Source organism: Mercenaria mercenaria, chromosome 19 (genome assembly GCF_021730395.1).
Source record: "Mercenaria mercenaria strain notata chromosome 19, MADL_Memer_1, whole genome shotgun sequence".
Taxonomy (NCBI): Eukaryota; Metazoa; Mollusca; class Bivalvia; order Venerida; family Veneridae; genus Mercenaria; species Mercenaria mercenaria.
Window position 1 is genome coordinate 4,465,431 of NC_069379.1, and position 17,479 is coordinate 4,482,909.

General features: G+C 36.3%; 1 protein-coding gene across 4 annotated transcripts in view; it reads left to right on the forward strand.

Moving 5' to 3' along the window:
• LOC123541760 (uncharacterized) overlaps positions 1-17,010 on the forward strand; it is a 77,321-nt gene extending 60,311 nt beyond the window's left edge. Inside the window, exons 16-20 of one of the 4 annotated variants that reach the window (XM_045327347.2) lie at positions 875-889; positions 9,541-10,634; positions 12,175-12,572; positions 14,820-14,972; positions 16,662-17,010. In XM_045327347.2, the coding sequence (XP_045183282.2) occupies positions 875-889; positions 9,541-10,634; positions 12,175-12,572; positions 14,820-14,972; positions 16,662-16,959 (1,958 nt within the window). In that variant the 3' untranslated portion in view covers positions 16,960-17,010. Of the gene's footprint in view, positions 1-874; positions 890-9,540; positions 10,635-12,174; positions 12,573-14,819; positions 14,973-16,661 lie in introns of those variants that run through there. The other 3 variants (XM_045327348.2, XM_045327349.2, XM_053531863.1) reach the window with 3 other exon arrangements.
• The last annotated feature ends 469 nt before the right edge of the window (positions 17,011-17,479 follow it).

Below are 17,479 nucleotides of genomic sequence, written 5' to 3' on the forward strand. Positions count from 1 at the left end.
CGCACTACGTTGGTTTTCTCATGGCGCGGCTCATATTTTGCTTTGATCTTCTGCTGAATGTTGACTCATACCACAAAGAATAAGGTGTAAATTGTTCTGCTCCTGTCAGTTGTGTCTGGTGCTACACAGTGTGGTCTCTATCAGTTGCTCTGGAAAGCTTGAATGATTATAAGATGAAAATGTGTGGCCAGTACATGACCTGTAGAGGGTCGTACACTGAACTGTTTTTGTTGCATAAGAAAACCTTTGAACTGTTTTTGTTGAGTAAATTATTCTCTCTGTGTTTGCTTATTAACTTGAAGAATGAACTAATTTAATCCAGTGATCAACAGAACTTTTTTTAACATTTTCTAGCTTTTACAGGGAAAGAAAAGATTTCTACATAATAGTGATCCCTGCTGTTGGAAAACTAAGTAAATTGAGTGGCGCCATGAGAAAACCAACATAGTGCATTTGCGACCGGCATAGATCCAGACCAGCCTGCACATCCGCGCAGACTGGTCAGGATCCATGCTGATCGCTTTCAAAGCCTTTTGCAATTAGAGAAACCATTAGCCAACTGCATGGATCCTGACCAGACTGCGTGGATGCGCAAGCTGGTCTGGATCCATTCTGGATGCAAATGCACTATGTTGGATTTCTCATGGTGCAGCTGAAGTAAATTGATGCATCGTTTTCTGTTAAATGTTGTAAAGCCAGTATAAGATGTTCATAAGTATCTTATAAAGAATTTCCTCAATTCGAAATTTTATTCTTGCAGGAAAAAAAATCTTTCACTTTTATCACATTAAAGGCTAAGAAGTTATGTATTTGATCAAAATGAAAAAAAACAAATAAAAAAATAATTCTCAATAAAAAATGTAAATTTTAACAGCCGAGGAAACTGATGGTAAGATCTTTACTCTGGTGTGATTGACGCTTACATAGTCTGTAGTGACTTGCTTAACCCTTACCCTGCTAAATTTCTATAATGAACTTGTCCATCTTTCAATTTGGGAAGTACCATTAACTGTTAAAAAGGGGTGTTTTATAAAAAGATACTGTCTGAATGGTGAACAGTGCAGATTATGACCAGACTGCATGGATGGGCAGGCTGATCTTGGTCGGCTCTAGTCACAATAGTGGAATCACTTGTTGCCAGCAGTCTAAGGGTTAATATGCGACTTTTTGCATATTTCACTTCTCTACCCAGTGTATAGTGCAGATTTCTCATTTTGTTATAACCCTGTATTGTATGTTGTATTTCCACGTAAAAGGGTGTAGTAACATACTTGCTTTATCGGTTTGCTTACATTGCCCCCATATACAAGTCTGCTTGAGAGTAATGTCATGTGTTATAGTGATACGCTTTCTTCTTACCATATATACATATAAGATATAATACAGTGCACATTTTTAGCTCGACGATTCGAAGAATAGTCTAGCTATTCTACTCACGTCAACGTCGGCATCACACCTTGGTTAAGTTTTTGCATGCAAGTACATACAGCTATCATTTAAAGGCATATAGCTTTGAAACTTATTTTTTCTTTTTCTAGGTGAATTACCAACCTCACTGGGTCAAGTCCCATAACTCCGACATGTATTTTGAGCAAGTTATGCCCCCTTTTGGACTTAAAAAATTCTGGTTAAAGTTTTACATGCAAGTTACTATCTCCAAAACTAATGCAGATATTGAATTGAAACTTCACATGTGTCTTCGGGGTTATAAAACTAGTTGATAGCAGCAAGTTCCATAACTCTGACCTTCATTTTGGCCAAATTGTGCCCCCTTTTGGACTTAGAAAATTCTGGTTAAGGTTTTGCGTGCAAGTACATACAGCTAATACTAAAAGGCATACAGATTTGAAACATTTTTTTTCTTTTTCTAGATCAATTACCAACCTCACTGGGTCAAGTCCCATAACTCTGACATGTATTTTGAGCAAATTATGCCCCCTTTTGGACTTAGAAAATTCTGGTTAAAGTTTTACATGCAAGTTACTATCTCCAAAACTAATACAGATATTGAATTGAAACTTCACATGTGTCTTCAGGGTTATAAGACTAGTTGATAGCAGCAAGTTCCATAACTCTGACCTTCATTTTGGCCAAATTGTGCCCCCTTTTGGACTAAGAAAATCCTGGTTAAAGTTTTGCGTGCAAGTACATACAGCTATTACTAAAAGGCATATAGATTTGAAACTTATTTTTTCTTTTTCAAGATCAATTACCAACCTCACTGGGTCAAGTCTTATAACTCTGACATGTATTTTGGGCAAATTATGCCCCCTTTTGGACTTTGAAAATCCTGGTTAAAGTTTTGCGTGCAAGTACATACAGCTATTTCTAAAAGGCATATAGATTTGAAACTTATTTTTTCTTTTTCTAGATCAATTACGAACCTCACTGGGTCAAGTCCCATAACTCTGACATGTATTTTGGGGAAATTATGCCCCCTTTTGGACATAGAAAATTCTAGTTGAAGTTTTACATGCAAGTTACTATCTCCAAAACTAATGCAGATATTGAACTGAAACTTCACATGTGCCTTCGGGGTTATAAAACTAGTTGATAGCAGCAAGTTCCATAACTCTGATATGCATTTTGGTCAAATTATGTCCCCTTTTGAACTTAAAACTCTTTTGATATTTAACCTTTTTGGGTAATATTTTCCTGGTTCTGGGACAATATTTCGAATAGTCGAGCTTGGCTGTCTTACGGACAGCTCTTGTTTGCTATGTTGTAGGCCCGTGCTGTGTTACAACTAAAGTGACATGCTTTGCTATGGAAATTTTCTTGATTTGCTATATATCACATATTATAATGTAGATTTGTAAGCATGTTACAAGCCTGCAGAAACATATATGAGCCGTGCCATGAGAAAACCAACATAGTGGGTTTGCGACCAGCATGGATCCAGACCAGCCTGCGCATCCGCGCAGTCTGGTCAGGATCCATGCTGTTCGCTAACAGTTTCTCTAATTCCAATAGGCTTTGAAAGCGAACAGCATGGATCCTGACCAGACTGCGTGGATGCATAGGCTGGTCTGGATCCATGCTGGTCGCAAACCCACTATGTTGGTTTTCTCATGGCACGGCTCATAAAGTGCTATAATTGCTGTGTAATCTCTCATTAGATTGATTTCTTTGCCTATACTGTGAAACCAGATGATTTTATGGACCTGAAATTCTGTCTAAACTGCTATATTGTGGGGTCATAATTTTGTGGATCGATTAAATAAAAAGAGTTATTTCTCCAACTACATTTCATTTCATGGTCACCACAGCCACAAAATCTAAAGAATCCTCGAATTATTGTGATTTCACAGTATATAGTCACAACTGTTCCAAAAACAGACCAAAAAAAAAAACAGTCTGTGAAGGGAGATAACCTATGCAGTCTGTGAAGGGAGATAACCTGTACAGTCTGTGAAGGGAGATAACCTGTACAGTCTGTGAATCAAGACCACATATACAATCTGTGAACATAGATCTCCTGGCACATTTCATTTCTAGTGTTATCATTTGCTGTGTATTTTATTCTATATGCATAAAGACAACTTGCAAATGAAGATCACACTTCAGTTGCCACAAGTGTGGCCTTAATGGGATGGCTTTTCATTTTGAATATATTAGGTAGGTTGAACAAATTAATAAGTGCGAGGCTCTGCTGAGCCATTTTGATCAACAAGTTTAATTAATTCTGTTTGGAAAGATGAAAGTAATCTTTACCTATTAAAGACAAAAATTGATTCAACCAACATCTGCAATACCAATACCATGTTTGTGTATAGGGCGGCTTGACACATAAAGTATGTGCTCTTCACCACTGTACCTATGATTCGGGCCGGATAGGCAAAGAGCGTTGCGCGCGCGTAAAGGCCTTAACTTGCTATTAATTCTTCGCAAGGGAATTTATCTGGTATTGTTTCCGGGGAGTTCATCGGGCTACTGTTGGTGCATGTCGGGATGTGTTGATGCGTGTCTTTCGGAATTAACCAAACTTTTTTTATACAGTTGGACACGGCTGGTTGTGTTTGCAATGTCATGTGGAATATTTGAATGGCACTTTTCTGCGTGCCAGTTCATTCATTTCATTTTTACAACTTGATGTTGCACGACTCCTAGGTACAGTGGTGAAGAGCACATACTTTATGTGTCAAGCCGCCCTATACACAAACATAGAATGTTGGAATACTATAATTATGATATGGCTCTGTTACACTCGCACAATGTCTAACATATCGAGGGTTCAACGCAATAAGGGCGTATCTACATATGATTATTATAATGTAGATACGCCCTTATTGCGTTGAACCCTCGATATGATAGATACACTGTCAGGTTTTTACTGTATAATATCATGTATATATAATACATTTAAAGTACCTTTGCATTCACAATGATAAACCTATAAATGACAAATTTGACCTCACCATAACTAAAACATGCCCATAAATATAATACTCTATAATACTTTTGAACTGTGATCCACATTTCAAAACTCTCATATCCTAGTATATCTATGTATTCTGAAGATAAAAGGGCTTATGATTGTGAACTAAATAATATGTATTTATCATGTAGCTTTATTACAAGCGCTTTTATATCTGGTTTTATACTTTGGGATATTTTGATGTGGTCTACAACAAAGCGCTGTGGGCTATTTTGGCATTATGTAAAACACATCATTTAACCTTTACTCGGCTAAATTTCTAAAATGGACAGGTCTATCATTCAATTTGGGCAGCGCCATAAATTATTTGAAGAGGTGTTCACTGTAAATTTTCTGACTGAATAGTATTATGCAGACTGAACTTGGTCTGAATTGTTCTAAAGGTAATATAACTTGGTGCCATCAGGCTAAAGGTTTAATATATTTATAGTCCATCTTATTTCAGTTTGATCAATTTTCATCTGTGCTCATTAAATATGGCCATCCAGTAGGGGTGTTGAGTTAGGCAAATAATGGATCGTATCCAAAATATGCCAAAGTTTAGTATATGTGTGTTTGAATGGTAGTGACATGCTTATTTGAGCCGCGCCATGAGAAAACCAACATAGTGGGTTTGCAACCAGCATGGATCCAGACCAGCCTGTGCATCCGTGCAGTCTGGTCAGGATCCATGCTGTTCGCTAATGCAACAGGCTTTGAAAGCAAACAGCATGAATCCTAACCAGACTGTGTGGATGCGCATGCTGGTCGCAAACCCACTATGTTTGTTTTCTCATGGCACGGCTCATTTTGTGATTTTTCTGTTTTCCTTCAAACTTAACTTCTCCTAACTATAGATTTGTTGAATACTAGGCTACAAGTTTATAAGTCCCGATATATTAGTATTTAAATCAATAATGTCGAGGACAGATAATTGTTATAATTCTTAACTTTCTTTACGTTTAAAGAAACATTTTTTTTTTTTTAAATTGATTAAGAGTATGTTCTAAATTTGCCTGTTTTAAGCAAGGTTATGGTGTTGTTATGATGATAGGTTCCTATGTATCCTGTTAATCAATTTCTATTTATCACTTTCTTTAGATAGAGTAACGTTATATAATTTTCATGCATATATCTTCCTCAGCCAGCGTACAGATGCCTGTTGGTGAAGTAACAAGTGCTTTTTATGCTTCAGTGATTGGCTTTCCCTAACCTTTAGCCTGCTTAATTTAAAAAATGAACTGGTCCATCATTCAATTTGGGCAATACCATTTACTATTTGAAAGTGTGTTCACAATTTGACTGGTTGAATAGCCATTTCTTGCAGGCAATGATCAGCCTAGATAAACGTTTAGACTGATCTTGGTCTGCACTGGTCGCAAAGGCAGAATCACTTGCTAGCAGGCTTAAGGTTAATGTTGCTCTTATAGACTTGTGTTTCCATTTGAATAATTTATATAGTGCTAATTTTTGGAATTCATGAGTACTTTTAGCTTTGATCTTATAGTAGCTAGTACAGCAGAACCCAACTAATCCATAGTATTACCTTGATTTTTAGCTCGACTATTCGAAGAATAGTCTAGCTATTCTACTCACCCTGGCGTCGGCGTCGGCGTCGGCGTCACACCTTGGTTAAGTTTTTGCATGCAAGTACATACAGCCATCAATTAAAGGCATATAGCTTTGAAACTTATTTTTTCTTTTTCTAGGTCAATTACCAACCTCTCTGGGTCAAGTCCCATAACTCTGACATGTATTTTGAGCAAATTATGCCCCCTTTTGGACTTAGAAAATTTTGGTTAAAGTTTTACATGCAAGTTACTATCTCCAAAACTAATGCAGATATTGATTTGAAACTTCACATGTGTCTTCGGGGTTATAAAACTAGTTGATAGCAGCAAGTCCCATAACTCTGACTTTCATTTTGGCCAAATTATGCCCCCTTTTGGACTTAGAAAATTCTGGTTAAAGTTTTGCGTGCAAGTACATACAGCTATTTCTAAAAGGCATATAGATTTGAAACTTACTTTTTCTTTTTCTAGATCAATTACCAACCTCACTGGGTCAAGACCCATAACTCTGACATGTTTTTTGAGCAAATTATGCCCCCTTTTAGACTTAGAAAATTTTGGTTAAAGTTTCACATGCAAGTTATTATTTCCAAAACTAATGCAGATATTGATTTGAAACTTCACATGTGTCTTTGGGGTTATAAAACTAGTTGATAGCAGCAAGTCCCATAACTCTGACCTTCATTTTGGTCAAATTATGCCCCCTTTTGGACTTAGCAAATTCTGGTTGAAGTTTTGCGTGCAAGTACATACAGCTATTTCTAAAAGGCATATAGATTTGAAACTTATTTTTTCTTTTTCTAGATCAATTACTAACCTCACTGGATCAAGTCCCATAACTCTGGCATGTATTTTGGGCAAATTATGCCCCCTTTTGGACTTTGAAAGCTCTGGTTAAAGTTTTACATGCAAGTTTCTATCTCCAAAACTAATGCAGATATTGAATTGAAACTTCACATATGCCTTCGGGGTTATAAAACTAGTTGATAGCAGCAAGTCCCTTAACTGATATGCATTTTGGTCAAATTATTCCCCCTTTTGAACTTAAAACTCTTTTGATATTTAACCTTTTTGGGTAATATTTTCCTGCTTCTGGGACAATATTTCGAATAGTCGAGCTTGGCTGTCTTACGGACAGCTCTTGTTATGTTAAAAGTCTTGAAGATGCGATAATTTGTTTGTTGCTTTTAATGTTAGTAAGTTGAGCTGAGAATAAAAAATTCGTAATACAGTTACATATGACTTTAGCTCGCATAAGTACTGGGTGCATAGTGCGAGCTTTTGTGATTACTTGGTTTCAATTTTCCAGTTCTTATTTCAAGTCTTCTAAGGGCTGCCCGGCATTAGACATTTACATTTACCATGTGTCTTCAGCAAATTTACTATTAACACTGCAGAGTTCACAGTTATATTAACTGTAATGAAACTTGTTCCATAAAATATTGGACCTTTTCTATGTTTGATAATCCAGAATAAAAAAAAATAGGCCACTAGGTCAAACCATAGAAAAACATTGTTTACTCTCTAGATTCCACATCTTCTTTGTCTACACAGTACTTGGTCAGAATAGTTGTAATGAAAAAGTCTTGGTCAGATTTAAAATTCGGTAATTTAGGGTTAAAGACTAGGTTACTGGGTCAAATCATAGAAAAACTTACTGGTAATACTGAGTTATTTGAGCATTGCTATCCTCCAGAAGCTCTTGTTTCACCTGATCTGCTTAAAACCAATCATAATATTTGTCTTTATAGTATCTATGTTAGGCTTGAAACTTAATTAACTAGTTTACTCATTTGAGCAATATAAGGTCATCATTGCTGTCTGTTCACTTGGATAAATATTTATGATTTATCCTGTCACTTGCAGTACTTTCGACCCGATATCAGGGTGCCGTATATCTTTCTTGATATACCGTCAGTTGATCATGTGACCAGTGATATACGGTCAGTTGATCATGTGACCTTATGATCGATATTGTTGTCATAAGAAATTTTGCAACGAAACCACCATCATTGTGTTGGAAATGTCCGAACTAAGAAAATGAGTGGTCAAATAATGAGTTTTTATTCAAAAACGAGGAAGTTATTGCGATTTTGCCGGTAATCACGTCATTATATAAGTGACGTCATTACGAATATGACGTCATTAAAGCGGTTGTCGCACACTTATTTTTGTAAAATAAATTGCCAAATATCGGAAAATGAAGTAATGACAAGATAAATAGAATACAGTCCAACCTGTCTTAAGCAGCCAGCAAGGGGAAGCAGCCAATTTGGCCGCTGAAGACAGGTGACCGCTGATCGGAGTTGCAGCCAGTATATGTATTTTTCAGACTTCCGACCACTTTAGCCTTTAGGCCCATTTCTTGTTTAGTTTCTATTATTATTTTACCAAGATAACTTGACGTGCATTTGCCTTCGCAATACGAATTGTCTTCTATGCAATCTAAAACTCCAGCGTGATTTTTAACAACAAAAACTGTTACAGACAATTTTCCAACTTCAAAACAAGTTTGTTTACCATTTTCGCCATTTTGGTAAGGGAAGCTACTCTCCGCGCTTACTGTCTACACTAAAATCTAAGATCGCCGTTATGTTCCGTAAAAGATCGAGTGGTTTATTTTCTTTCAAACACAATAAATTTCGAATAAATTTAATAGCGTTTTGATGAAAGAAATATAAAGAATCACAAATAGTATGCTACTAATTAGATATCGAGTATTATCTTTAACCGAGATCAAACTGTGAACAACAAAATTGACACGAGGTGACACGCTAATTGCCGATAATTACTGGCCATTTGATCGGAACAAAAAGGGGATCACACCTTTGATTATCAGTTTTAATTGATAAGCTCATGTCATTTTCGCGTCTGTGTGGTAAAGTCATGCGAGACTAAGCAATCACGTGTTTCTCAAAAATCGGGTATCGTCGGCGATCATCGCCTAAAAAAATTTGTTTTGGAAGAAACATGGCCGCTGAAAGGGGTCAAATATGGCGGTCGGGAGGCAATTTTGGTGGCCGCTGAATAAAGTGATGAAATAGAGGAAAATCCGTCGGGGGCGTCATAAAATGACCGCTAAACGGAGGTGACCGCTGATCGGAGGTGACCGTAAGTACAGGTTGGACTGTATTAGGTTAGTGCCTAAGATGGAGAAAGTTTATATGGCTCGGCTCCGGACGTTATCAGGTTCGCCTTCGGCTCACCCGATAACCTCCTCCACCTCGCCAGATAAACTTTCTTATCTACGGCACTAACCTATTATTCTCTATATATTGGTTGCTTTAAACAAGGGCAAACGAATGAAAATACACAGAATGCATTCATGTTGTCAGTATCTTGTTTTGTCATGCAAGCTTTTTTGCTACTATTGCCAGTGAAGCATATTGTATCTTGCTGCATTTACAGCAATTCTTTTTGTCAAAATTATTAAATTCGAAAACAACAAGGAATATCTTAGATTATTCAGTTCAGCTTCTTGTCCATAAATTCCATCTCCGATTTTGTTTAAGTTTACTCAGAACATACATATCACTGTATTTTTATCTTCAGAAATCAGATCTAAACCAAAGCTAGATACCAAATCTGGACTTGAAGAGCCAAACAAAATTAGAGAAAGTAAAGTAAAAGCTAATATAAGTGAGCTTAAATCAGAAGATAAAACAGATACTGTAGATACCAAAGAAAAATCAGAGGAAAAAGAATCGAGAAAAATTACAGATGTTGAAGACAAACCAATCACAGTTAGTGAAACAACAAAACCTTCTGACAAAGAAGATGAAAAACCTATAGACATCAGCAGTAGTAGTGAAGAAAGCTTTATGGACAAATCTAATCTTGTTGATGAATCTGACAAAGTTATTGAAATTAGTGAAAAAGAAAAACCAGAAGAACAGGCAGATATTACAGAAGCAGGTAAAGAAGAGGAAGTATCTGAGAATCTCAAAAGTAAACACGAAAAAGAAGTCATAGATGCAGACATTGGATGTGAACAGATTAAATCATCTGAAGATGCACAGCTAGAAACAGATACCCAATCTGTACAAGACAAAAGAAGTTCTGCAACAGAAAAAGAAAAAGAAGTAATAAAAGATATTGAAGAAGTAATGGACACAGAAAGAGTAAATGAACCAGATGAGAATTCTGAAGATGCTCAGCCACCAAAAATGGGTGCTGGAATGATTCCATCTGAAGATGAACTTGCAAGCAAAGATGACAGTACTTTAGCAAAAGATGAAGAGAATGATATGGACACAAAGGAAACAGAAACACAGGAATCTTTGAAAGCTAAAAATGACTCTGTAGCTATGGAAGAATCGGAATCATTAAATGAAAATGTGGATGACAGTGAAATGGATACACTTCTTGAAGCTGTTGAATCTCCTAAGCCAATTTTAGAGACAAAAGATGAAAGCGATCAGAAGGAGACAAGTGATTTTAAGCAATCTGAACTTGGAAATAGTGGTATGGACAGTGTGTCAGAGGAGACGGGTAATGTTGACTCCTTGGAGAATGAGAAAGAGGAGTTGGAACTAACAACTGAAAGGACCGAAGAATTAACTGAACCACCTATAAAGACGGATGAAAAGGGTGGAGAAGATGAAGCAGTAGAGGAGAAAGACACAGAAGAATCTAAAGAGGAACAGGTAAAAATCTGTTCATGTCTTGATTAGCAGTCAAAATAAGTGGTTATTAAATTTTAAACTAAATAAGAATGCTTCCAAATGCAGCTTTAATTGTCTTGTTTTCTATCAAGTGTCTTTATTTGTTGGTTTTAAGGTAGAAAATGACATTTGTAAGTTTGTGCCAGTTTGTTGTAGAGTACCATTTTTAAGAGCAATGGAATTGTATTAAGGTTAAAGGTCAGTAATTCAAATCCTTCTTTGTTTCATATAAAAAACGACAACTTCAGATCGTCTTTACATATCTTTAGAGAACATCACTTTTTCCTACACCTATTTTTCATGAAAGTTCTATCACAAATTAACGAAAAAATGAAAAGAAAATAGGGGGTTATGTAGTTCCTAGTGAAATGCCAGTCAGTAGTGGTCTGCTACCCTAAAAATGGCGCATATTTGCACTCGTCACCACGGAAGCACATTTTCGACCGAATTACTGACCTTATTCCTATAAGAAATGTTTCTTATCAAATTTCACACAATTTTCATCTCTATTTTCAAGAAAGATGTAATACCAAACATATTGCCAAGTTTCATTGTGAAATTTCGAGATTTTAGAGAAATATAGACATTTAATAGAAGCCACCCCCTACCAATTTACTGGGCAAAATTTTTTAGCCCTATGGTCCTTTTATTGTATATTTTGGTAAAAGTTTCACTCGTTTGCATTATTTTTCACTTGGATTCTGAAATATCATTCATTCCGTCATGAATACGACCAAGAAGGATGCATTTTGTGCATTTTCTGACATTCTGGAGACAAAATATTGGCTTTTTAATCCCAGAAATCGCTGCTGAATAGGCGCATCTACTCAAAATACGGTCAAAATTCAAAATTTTTCAAATTTCACTATTATTTTGCATTGGAAACACCCTTTTATATCATATACAACCTATTAAGACTAATTGCGATGTGTTTCGAAAAAGTCTTATTTCAGCTCTTATAGGTTAAAGGTCAGTAATTCAAATCCTTCTTTGTTTCATATAAAAAACGACAACTTCAGATCGTCTTTACGTATCTTTAGAGAACATCACTTTTTCCTACACCTATTTTTCATGAAAGTTCTATCACAAATTAACGAAAACATGAAAAGAAAATAGGGGGTTATGTAGTTCCTAGTGAAATGCCAGTCAGTAGTGGTCTGCTACCCTAAAAATGGCGCATATTTGCACTCGTCCGCGCAATAAACACCTACTTCCGGTTTCGATCTGCAAAACTTGCCATGTGGGGTGTATGAACATGAAAACCGTCTCATTTCATGCAGAATGTATTCTAGTAGTGAAAAATGGTGATTAAAGCACTCGTTCTACACGAATTTGCGCAAAAAATGGGAAAATTAGGATCTATTTATTATGGACTTCTTTCGACTACACCACGGAAGCACATTTTCGACCGAATTACTGACCTTATTCCTATAAGTACTATTTAAATTTTCTGAGTAAGGAGGTTTTTTTTTGACACAACTCATTGTAAATTAATTTGAATATGGTAATTATTTTACCTCAGGATTTAACTGATTCATCTGAGGAGAAAGAGAAACCTAAAGAAGAAGAAAAACCACCAGAAGACACTGAACCTAAAGAGCAAGAGAAACCAAAAGAAATTGAGAGTACCTCACAAAAGGAGTCTTGCGACCATGGTGACAGCAGGACATCTTCAGGTGACCACAAGGACCCAAGTGACCGTCGCTCCCAGGAGAGACCAGATGATCGCCGGGACTCTAGTGACCGCCACTCACAGGAGAGACCAGGTGACCGCAGGGACTCTAGTGACCACCACTCCAAGGAAAGGTATGATTCAAGAGACAGGCCTCACTCTGGAAGTAGTGATAGATCTAGACATGATGACAAATCACGTCAGGAGGACAGGCATCGCCAAGAAAACCGATCATATGGATCTAGCAGGTGTGTATATTTCAAGATTAATTGTGAAGGTAAAAAACCAATATAGTATAACCATTGTTACCAACACCTTTGAAGGGAAAATACCTCTTTAGTTCCACTTTAGTGAAGCAGGGGTATTTTTACCAGGAGGGGAAGGGTCCAGGCCTGTGATTTAGGGAAAATGTAGCTCTGTTTTTGGGCAAAGGGGAATAAAAAACCTGATGTAAGGTCAATTTTTGGTGAAAACTGCATGATTTAAAAGAAATTTTCTGAGGAGAAGAGGCCTATTAATGGCCCCTTTTAAAGAAGGGGGAAAAAGCCTGTGGATAAACCATTCTAAAGTAACTACTTTAAAATTGTTGAATTTTGTTGGCATGAAATTTTATATTGTCCAAAATGGGTATTTGGATATGCATTTGTGGATTTTAAGTTTTGAATGCAGAACAAATGGGAATATGGCTTTTTCATTGAATTTTAATTTTGTAGAATAATGATGTAAACTACAAATACAGAAAAATTGATCTCCTAATTCAAATCTTAGCAAATTTGACTATATTAATGATGTCACAGTAACTGTACAGGAAAGATAATTACTTCGGTCTTCCAAATAGTTTTTGTTAGCTCACCTGAGCAATGCTCAGGTGAGTTTTTCTGATCGCTCGATGTTCGGTGTCCTTCGTCTGTCTGTCGTTTGTCAACATTTAGCTTGTGTATGCAATAGAGGCTGTATTTTTCAATTGATTTTCATGAAATTTGGTCAGAATGATTACCTTGATGAAATCTAGGCCGAGTTCGAAAATGGGTCATCTGGGGTCAAAAACTAGGTCACATCAAAGAAAAACCTTGTGTATGCAATAGAGGCTGTATTATTCAATTAATCTTCATGAATATTGGTCAGAATGATAACCTTGATGAAATCTAGGCTGAGTTCGAAAATGGGTCATCTGGGGTCAAAAACTAGGTCACTTGGTCAAATCAAAGAAAAACCTTGTGTATGCGACAGAGGCTGTATTTTTCAATTAATCTTCATGAATATTGGTCAGAATGATAACCTTGATGAAATCTAGGCCGAGTTTAAATATGGGTCATCTGGGATCAAAAACTAGGTCACTAGGTCAAATCAAAGAAAAACCTTGTGTATGCGATAGAGGCTGTATTTTTCAATTAATCTTCATGAATATTGGTCAGAATAACCTTGATGAAATCTAGGCTGAGTTCGAAAATGGGTCATCTCTGGTCAAAAACTAGGTCACTAGGTCAAATCAAAGAAAAACCTTGTGTATGCGATAGAGGCTGTATTTTTCAATTAATCTTCATGAATATTGGTCAGAATGATAACCTTGATGAAATCTAGGCCGAGTTCAAAAATGGGTCATCTTGGGTCAAAAACTAGGTCACTAGATCAAATCAAAGAAAACCCTTGTGTATGCGATAGAGGCTGTATTTTTCAGTTGATCTTCATGACATTTGGTCAGAATGATTGCATTGATGAAATATAGGTCAATTTTGAATATGGGTCATCTGGGGTCAAAAAGTAGGTCACTAGATTAAATCTAAGAAAAACTTTGTGTATGCAATAGAGGCTATATTTTTCGATTGATCTTCCTGAAATTAAGTCAGTATGATTGCCTTGATGAAATCTAGGTCGAGTTTGAATATGGGTCATCTGAGGTCAAAAACTAGGTCACTAGGTCAAATTAAAGAAAAACCTTATGTATGCGATAGAGGCTGTATTTTTCAATTGATCTTCATGAAATGTGGTCAGAATGATTGCCTTGATGTAATCTAGGTCAAGTTCAATTATGGGTCATCTGGGTCAAAAAGTAGGTCACTAGGTTAAATCAAAGAAAAACCTTGTGTATGCAATAGGGACTGCATTTTACACTGGATTTGATAAAATTTGGTCAGAATGGTTGGCTTGATGAAATCTAGGTCAAGTTTGAATATGGGTAGTCTGGGGTCAAAAACTAGGTCACTAGGTCAAATCAAAGAAAATACTTATTTATACTCAAGATTTTTTGCTCCAATTTTAATGATAATTGGTCAGAATATTTTTTTCCATGCAATCATTAGGTCAAACATGTTTACACTAGCTGTTATGGTGTGTTTCTCAGGTGAGCGACCTAGTGCCATCTTGGCCTTCTTGTTTACAGAAGTTGCACCAAACCCTAAAAGTTTAGGTTTCAGATAAAGTTCACCTTAAGGGGTTGTTGTAGATATATGAAAAATGTGCTGTACATGGAAAGTGTTTCATTTGTGATTTTTCAGATCTGATAGTTACCATGGTAACCGGTCATCGTATGATTTGAACCGAGATAGAGACCGTTCCTACGATAGAGACAGGGATAGGGATCGTTCCTACGATAGAGACAGAGATAGAGATTATAACAGAAACAGAGATTACAGGCATGGAGACAGCAGGTTCGTTGATGTTGAGAAGTTAAAATTTTGCGGTCAAGAAATTTCGTTACCTGTTAAAGTCTTTGCTAGAGTAACTTTGTATTAACATTGAATTATTGATAAACATTTAAGTATCAACCACTGCAAAAAATGGGAGGGGGATATAAAAATGCACACTACTTATATCTGAAAGGGTCCTCTTTCTGTGATTGTTCTGTATTTACCGGTAGGTAAGAACTTAAGAAAACTGGTGAATGTAAAAAAATTTGATGAGCTCTAGGGAGCGAAGAGTGCCAAAACCATAACTCTTCTTCAATAATTTTGAATTTTCTTTCTTATATGCATGAGAGCCAGGTCATTTATATGAACACATACAATGCACAAAAAATGTCTTCTTGATAATTCTAGCAGTCATTATCGCATATTCACCAAACTTGGTATGTATGTATATTGGTTGGCATAACACTATTAAAAACGTGTCTTAGCCCTGTACCCATGGGTCATGTAACATCAAGTTGTAATAATGAAATGAAAGAACTGGCACACAGAAAAGTGCCATTCAGATATTCCAAATTAAATGCAAACATAGTTCACCGTGTCCAACCGCTAAAAAGGAGTATGGGTAATTTTAATTTTTATTATACGAAAGTTAAACAATATATAATAACCACTCAGTCATTATGCATCAACACAACTCAACATGTGCACCAACGTTCTGAAGGATTCCCCGACATACCACCAGATAAATTCCCTTGTGAAGATATATTGGCTTGAATGTTTACTTTGGTTGCGAAGATATATTGGCTTGAATGTTTACTTTGGTGAGATGTGCGCAAACCCCATGTTCCTATCTCAAAGGTCAAGATCAAAGTTGGAGGTCAAAGGTCGAATTGAAGTTTGTCCGGAGCATTTCTTCTTCATGTAACTTGGCATAAATGTTCACCATTGTGAGACGGAGAGTCGTGCGCAAGAACCAGGTCCCTATGTCCAAGGTCAAGGTCACACTTGACAGCTGGTGGGCTTGACATTCTGCCCGTGGGCATTCTTATGTATTGATATAAAGAAAGAACCAGTTAAGAGGAAGCATAGTTTGCAAAAACCATAACTGTTATCTTTGAATTACTTTAAATTTCATTAAGTGGAATTTACAGGTATATTGATTATGGAAGTGAGTGAAAGTGCAAAACTTCAGATTCTGTAATTATGGAAGTGAGTGAAAGTGCAAAACTTTAGATTCTGTAATTTTGGAAGTGAGTGAAAGTACAAAACTTTAGATTCTGTAATTATGGAAGTGAGTGAAAGTTCAAAACTTCAGATTCTGTAATTATGGAAGTGAGTGAAAGTACAAAACTTTAGATTCTGTAATTATGGAAGTGAGTGAAAGTGCAAAACTTCAGATTCTGTAATTATGGAAGTGAGTGAAAGTGCAAAACTTCAGATTCTGTAATTACTGATTTATTTCCGCGTCCACTATGAAACACAACGGTGGGGGATATGGCTGTCTTACAGCTCTTTTTACGTTGGATTTGCAAAATCTCGCAAGAACTTCTGTAATTGTTAAATATATTGATTAAATATATGAATAACATATGGGCTGTCTAGACAGACTGCCCTTTTTACATCCACTTTCCAAAATCTCCCAAGATCTAAATGACACAGCTGTTAAATACATGTATATGAATAACATGAAAGGGACATAACTATTTTTAGGAGTGGACATGGTTACCAGGACAACAGAGGTCAAGGTTACAGAGGACAAGGTCAGTATGGAGGTTACCAAGGAAACAGGGGAGGTCATCATCAGGACAGGAATTTTAACAGGAACTACCAAAATAGAGGGGGTTACAACCAGAATTACAGGGGTGGATACAGAGGAGGCTTTATTAGAAGATCAAGGAGCTTGGTAGAGTGCAAAAATGGACAAATTTTCAGAAATTTGGGATGGAGAGTAATTTTGCTTGCAAGTTTTGAAGACAGGTGGAAGCATTTACAGGTTAGCTTAATGTAGATTGGCACTTTGTGTTCAAAATGTACAGAAACTTGGAAGAAATATTACATACGCAGATTTATGAATGTTTTTGACAAAAAAATGTATGCGTAGGGAAGGTACTTATGTACCACTGTACCAGATAAACTTGGAAGTTAGTGTGTTGATAATTATTGAATAATATTATAGGTCAGCACATTCTTATTTCACACTTTCTGTGAAAAGTGAACCCATTTTATACTGAGTGTTTGGTAACTGTATAATAAGCAGATGAATGTAAAATGTAAAAGCTTCCTGTGTTGTGAATATTCAGATGTGCATTTCTGGCATAAATGTTGTTGTTTTAAAAACGTCTCCTTTTTTTGTATCTGTATACATTTTGATTGTTAAATAAAACTGTTGATGTACATGTATTTCTGGTATTGTGTAAACTGAACAGCATGTGTTTTGTAAAAAAAAAACAGAACGTTATGATTGATTTGTTAGGGCAGCATTTTGTTGTAATTAATGTTTTGAAATTTGAAATGTGCTTAGACACATA